This window comes from Lygodium microphyllum, chromosome 19 (genome assembly GCF_053477565.2).
Source record: "Lygodium microphyllum isolate KBCC chromosome 19, Lygodium_microphyllum_v1.1.10, whole genome shotgun sequence".
In the NCBI taxonomy this organism is placed as follows: Eukaryota; Viridiplantae; Streptophyta; class Polypodiopsida; order Schizaeales; family Lygodiaceae; genus Lygodium; species Lygodium microphyllum.
The window spans coordinates 105477953-105484399 of record NC_141153.1 but is presented as its reverse complement, the minus strand read 5'-3'; the positions used below and the strand labels follow the sequence as shown (position 1 = coordinate 105484399).

The 6447-nt window shown below is 42.0% G+C and overlaps 1 protein-coding gene across 1 annotated transcript; it reads right to left on the bottom strand.

Moving 5' to 3' along the window:
- Positions 1 to 1601: 1601 nt before the first annotated feature.
- LOC148020242 (uncharacterized) lies at positions 1602 to 6212 on the bottom strand. Its single transcript, XM_087700572.1, has 2 exons — positions 6058 to 6212; positions 1602 to 3047 (listed from the first exon to the last, which is right to left on the bottom strand). Exon 2 carries the CDS (start codon positions 3024 to 3026, stop codon positions 1908 to 1910), a length of 1119 nt encoding a protein of 372 aa, XP_087556698.1. The 5' UTR covers positions 3027 to 3047; positions 6058 to 6212; the 3' UTR covers positions 1602 to 1907.
- Between the last annotated feature and the right edge of the window lie 235 nt (positions 6213 to 6447).

Below are 6447 nucleotides of genomic sequence, written 5' to 3'. Positions count from 1 at the left end.
TGACACATTGTGCAAACTCTTGGACATATTCTTTTTGGGTTGTATGAATCTCTTCTTTCCTTTATCTTCTCTTCCTATCCTCTACAATGGCACCTCCTTGTCCAATTTATGGTAAGCTTGAAAGGTTCTAATTTTCTCACCTACAATGCCATGATGAAAGCATGGATCGCATAATACCACCTTTGAGATAATTCACGAGCTATCATGCATCCTCAAACAACAAATCCTATTCTATTAGATTGGGCAAAACCTACAAGGAAGTTATTCTAGTCAAGAGACAGATGATGCCCATGTTGATTCTGCTCTTCTCAAATGCCTTTCTAAAGAGGTCCTTCCGATGGTTAGCTCCTACAAGACAAGTTAGACATGGGAGATCTTACAAACGTATGCAAGGCTTTGCCAACTGTGTGAGCTATGCCCTTCTATAGTCAACTCTAGACTATACAGTTTGATCCAAAGGATACAATCCAATCTTTTTTGCTTTGGGTCACATAGATACACAATTAGCTTTGACACATGCAACCCACCCTTCCAAAGTGCCATCTTTTGGGTACTAAGCTCTATAAGCTCCCTTGAGAGTTTGATGGAGTGGCCAACTCTTTACAAGCTCAAACATTGTCGACCCCACTAGCTTTACTCATATATACTTTGTGTTGCTTAAGCATGATGTATATTTGCAGTTACAAGGAAGGCTTCATCTTGATATGGTATCCAACATGAGGCTTTTGTAGCTTCAAAGAGAGGTAAGAGGAGGACGATGTAAAAAGTGACATGCTCCTCATTTCAAACTTCTATTTACTAGAATAGCTAACACTTGCTAATGTAGTTAGTTATTAACAATTTCAATCAATTTTGATATTGCTTACATCAACGCAAACCAATAAATTCAACAAAGAGCCTTAATTGTGATGTATTGGAAGGCCAATAGCTCTCATCGACATGGTTCTAGAACAAGAAGATTTGCAAGACAAGCTATTGCATCATGAGTAGCAACATCTTCCTCTATATTAAAGATGTAACATAAGCACACTTTGTATTAGCAAAGATTTACCCAAAAGTTACAAAAGTACAACTTAATTGTGCAGTTATTAGATCCTTTTGTCCTTCCCTACCTTTCCTTGGAACTTCTACTTCCTTGAGCATCATAGCCTCTTCAACTCGTTTTGTTTCACATTTGGGACCCGGCAAACATTGAAAGAGGGGATGCACTCTTGGAAACTCACCTCTTCAAATATGCACATGATACACATTGCTTCACCATTCATCTTTTCAGACATGGAAAAACAAAACTTGGAAACTCATACTAACTAGTACAAAAATGCTTCCTGGAATCATTTCCTATCGTGTGAACAGTCTAATTGAGCTACTCATTTACAATACTGTCAATTAAGCCACAAAATATCATTCCATATCGTGCGAACAGAATGATTTAGCTACCAATATACCATTGTTTCCACATGGGTGTGAGGAAGTTACATACTCTATGCATTGCTTTTTGGACCAAGTCTGGTACAGACTTCTCTATAACTAGGATCTTGCTAAATTAAAGACTCCCATTGTGACAACAGACCACATGGCCTCTCAACAAGAAAAGAATCTGATTCATAACAATATCAAAAAGGAAGGTCAAAGCTATTAACAAAAAATTGCTTTATCTGAAGTAGCAACAGTCTATTAATAGACTATGCCGGAGAATGAAGTGAACAGCAGATGCTTGGATAATGCCATCAACAACCCACCACAACAAAATCCCCCAATCGGACTATTGAGCCAATATTAAGAAACTTTCTTGGCCTTTTTTATATACAAAACATAGCAAGCCAAAAGCTTGACAACTGATACACAGCTCCAAAACAAGTGAATGCCAAATCTGGATAGCTAATCCACTAATCCCACTGTACTTTTTCTCAGGACCTACGCTGGTGCCTGAAGCGACGCCGAGCCGACCTTAGTTGTTCTTCAACATCAGTATTTCCACCCTCATCATTTCCAATCTGAACTACATTCTCCTCTACTGACCTGGCACTCTCACTGTGACGCCCGCGGGAGCGGATCCGTGTTACTCTCCTACTTTCAAGTGAAGCTACTGGCCCAAAGACCTGAAACAGTAAGAATACTGTCCACCAGTGCCCTTCATCACCAGGAAAGTCAATGTCGACTTCTTCAATAGCATCATCCTCGAAGACATAATCACCAAGCACAGCAGAGCTTGATAGTGCAGAATTAAAGGAGCTTAGCACATCACCTATGTCTCTCTGTTGTTCCAAGCGTGCCCACTCCCTCTGGCGAGCTGGATCAACATAAGAGGGGCGTGCTAATGGGTGTTTATCCCTTGCATGGGCTCGCAATTCTTCATAGGTGCCTGTGAAAACACAAGATTCTTGGGCACAGCTTCTTGACTTTAGGTTCAAATACTCTCTGGCAGCATCTATTACTTTGTATCTGTGAACCTTACCCCGGCAAAGGGGACAGATCATCCCATTTGGGTTTCCTTTCCCAAGAAGTGTAGATCCTCTTGCCTGCTCATCAGCAGTAACAAGTTCTTCCATGCATTCATCTGCATTCACAGAACCACGTGCAGTATCCACCCCTATCACACCTACTTCTCCCCCTGTAGCAGATATCATAGAATTCCTGCCAATTTGAGGATCACTGTCAGCAGACACGGTGCTTCTTGCAGTTTCTTGTAGCAATTGTTCTGATACAGAGTTCCTTGATTGATGCCCCTTTTGTGCTGTCAGATGAGCCTTCTGATACTGGTCAAGACAATTTGAATGCCGATGACTAGTATTACAAACGTAGGGTCTACATCCCCTGTCATGTGAGGAGCATAAAAGCAGCACAGCATTATGTGGAAACTCCATACAAATTGGGCACGTTGCTTCCTCCCAATCTTTCCTCCCTTCACAAGCTTCTGAGGTACCTTCTTCACTCAGTTCTTGTCCTTTCCCATTGCTTGAATAAGGCTTAAGGGAATGAGCCCTTCCCTTTTGTGTTAACAAACGACTGCTTTTATCCTTAGGCATGACTGAAAATCAAAACCACACCTGAAAGGAAAGTCCATTCTCCCAAATGAAATGATTGCCAAAGCCCAAAATTGGCCTCATGATATACTCAAACAAAAGCAGAATAATAACAGAATGTGAAGCCTAGGGACAAGAACAATTAACACAGCACATAAAAAGAGGGAAACGATGCACAGGACTTACACCAAAGAAACATGATTTGATTTATCATTTTATGTACCCACATAGACAATATACCTTTGTAAATGTGTACAAGTAGTAACAATTAGCAACCATGTTATGGTATCCATCTGGCAGTGTAGATATTTTAACCATGAGGAAACAAAAACTGAACAGCAATTCCTCCAGCTAAACCAGTAAACTTTATGAGAAAAGCTGCTGTAGCAGGCACCAAACAAAGCCTACATGACAAGCTTGTCTATGGCTGAACCTTATGCATGATTAAATCAACACACACATAGATTTCAGGTATTGAAGCTGAAACAGATTCCAGCTTCACTCAGTAGGAAACAAGGTTGCAACTATTGTGTATGCTTAGAGCACTTGCCAGGTTTCATGAGTTTGGCATGTTAGTAAACTGACAAACTGAATTCAATGCACTAAATTTGCGCATTCCTGGAATCAACACTCGTGCATACTTATGTTGATTGAATCTTTCAAGCATATATCTTGTTGAGTAGTATACTGGTTAACGAAATGCTGCTAAACACAGAAGTATACTCCTCTGCATGGAAAACTTGAAAACTTGGCATAAAAGTCAAGCAACAAGTGATGTGGCTAGAAATCCATACCCAATTGCAACCATATTCAATGCCTTAAAGCACTTGCCACGCTTCTTGATTTCAGCATAACCTCATTTTAGGTGAAAGTGACAAACCAAATAGAACTCACTAATTTTCTGCATGTGTGAGGCTGTGAGGCGTGAGGTTGTTAAGTGAGTGCATTAAATCCTCGTTTTGTCCAATAAATCCTATGGCTGCTCAAAGAAGTTTCTCTATTGCACTCAAGTCCCTAGCAGATTACTACAAGTCACTTGGGAACTTGACTATATATATATATGTTGCAACTAGTTGTTGACTTTCCTATTCCGCCTTTACCATAAATTGCTATTTTCGTTTCACAAAGCTCCAAATTCTTATTAATTATTGCCATTGCTCCTTGATCTCCCAAAGACCAACTAAAACATTAGAAACGTGTATGAAATAAATTTTAATTACTAATTTTTTTTAAAAAGAGTTTTTAGGGTGGACTACCCTGCCACCAGAGCTGGTTCTCGAGGAATTAGACATGCCACATGGGTATCTAAGTTGGACTTATGGTTAAGTCTAAGGCTCCTAATACGTGGGAGGCCTCGGGCTCGGCCAAAGATTCCAATGTAGATGCCCTACCTGTCCACTCAACGAGTGTCCTACCTTTCTCGTTCGGATGTGCAATAATCCAACACCTAAGGCATATGCCACTACGCATGGCACTAAACCAAGTCATTCCAACCTATCAGCACACATGGAACAGTAAGCTATCGAAAAAAGGACAATCAACGCTTGTCAAAGCTAGCTGCCATATATGCTCACAAATGAATACTTCCAGTTGCCAACATATGTAGCAGTGCCCTAGGCAATGACTTGCCAGGGGATAATATAGACTCAAAACCTCAGGCATTGTCCAAGAAAATGCCACAATCCATCTCAAAGTTAGGATTGAATGGGTTAGAGAGCTAGAAATCCACTCGACAGTTGTTTTCTGTTCCATGGAACGGTACGTTTATTTGCCGAATTGATACAATCTCCATCAGCAAGTTTAGTTTGGCACAGGTGTTATGGCACTCAACTAGCCCAACCATTCCCTCAACAGAGAACAATGTGATTGTTGACCAATAAACTGTTTCCAGTGGCAACTTTTAAGCCCTATGAAACGGGAAACACAAGTAAACTAAGGTCAATGATCTCTCACTACTCGGCTAGCAAATACATAGATTGAAAGCAGAAGGTCCACCCACGGTGTGCCTTGTGTGCTTTTGTGCACTTCGGCAACCTAAGCCTTTGTGTGCCGTGCCAGCCCTTAGTGAGCATTCCTACGCCTTTGGGAATCACCCCAAATTTGCCAGCATCCCCTACCAAGCCCTACCCTTCTTGCCCAAGAAGCTAGAATACCTAGCCTAAGCCCTTGAAAAAAAGCTGGAATCCCTGAACTTTAGGAGCCTTCAAAGGGAATCCCGTACTGCCTTTATTCCAAGCTCTGGAGCCGTTGGCGAGGCCTTGAAAGAAGACCTTTGAGGCATTCTCTTTCAATCAAGAACTTCCATAGGATCCTGCCTTTAAGCAAGCTTAAAGCTGGAAGTACTAAGCCTTTCAAAGGCTTCTGAAAGCGGGAATACCTACCCGAGTGCTTCCCTATTATGGGGCCTCAATCCCAAGTAGGAAAAGGAGTAGTTATCACGAGGGTCTGCCATTATTGCACCCTATATTCTTACTCTCATTTCTCCCGAAATCATCCTTTTTGCTTTAGGTATAGCACTAAGCCCACCATTATTAGTATCACTATCATCATATTCTCCTTCTCCTTCTCCACCTCCATCTCTTTGGCAATCTGTTAGATTAATTGACAAAAAGTTTTGAATAACCTAACTTTGTGCGTTTCTGCAATACAACTTTGTGGCTGCAAGCTGCTGTTAACTACATGTCCCTTTGAAGCAGGAATGAACTAAGCACACTTCATTGCCATTTTGCGGCCACGCCATGAAGAAATAATCCTCTCCGATTGCGTTTCTCAGCATGACTTGGCAGGCCATGTCGCTGGAAATCAAGACCAGACGACCCATACGGAGCTGCAAGAACATCTAAGAATACAAGCAGCAGCAAAATACCTAAAAATGATGCTGCTTGGAACGGCAGGTCAAGGACTTTCATGGAAAAGGTAAAAAGGACACGGAAGTAAACACAGGGGCAGGATCACGAACCGATGATGAGCGCCTAGGGGAAAGACCGAAAGAGCATGCGCAAACAAGGCTGGATAAGAAAACAGTCCGGCATACCTGCTGCTGCTGCTTCTTGTTCTTCGTCTGTGCGGTCGAGGGAGGAAATCCACGAGACGAGATGAGCTTCGCAATGGAATGAGGTCCTTCCCCGTCTCCGTGTTTTTTTTTTTTCCCCTCTTCAGCTAAGTGCGTGCCTTTGATAAAAGGGGGGCGCCGACGGGAGCAACACGAAGTCGTTCGGTCCCCTCGCGTTACGAAGGTCGGTTCCTTCGCGTTAGAGCCTGTTCGCATGCATTTTCCCCAGGATCCCCACGATTCGAAGCATCTCGTCGAATCTTTTACCTTTCCTTTTAACCTCACAAGAAGTTTTTAGACAAATTCCCATATCTTTTATCTTTTCTCTTTTCTCTTTTACATGGAGAGGTGGGTGCCAAGTATCATCCAAGA

What these genes read in the sequence shown, in the direction of transcription:
- LOC148020242 (XM_087700572.1), bottom strand. Translation starts at nt 3,026, where the DNA reads ATGCCTAAGGATAAAAGCAGTCGTTTGTTAACACAAAAGGGAAGGGCT.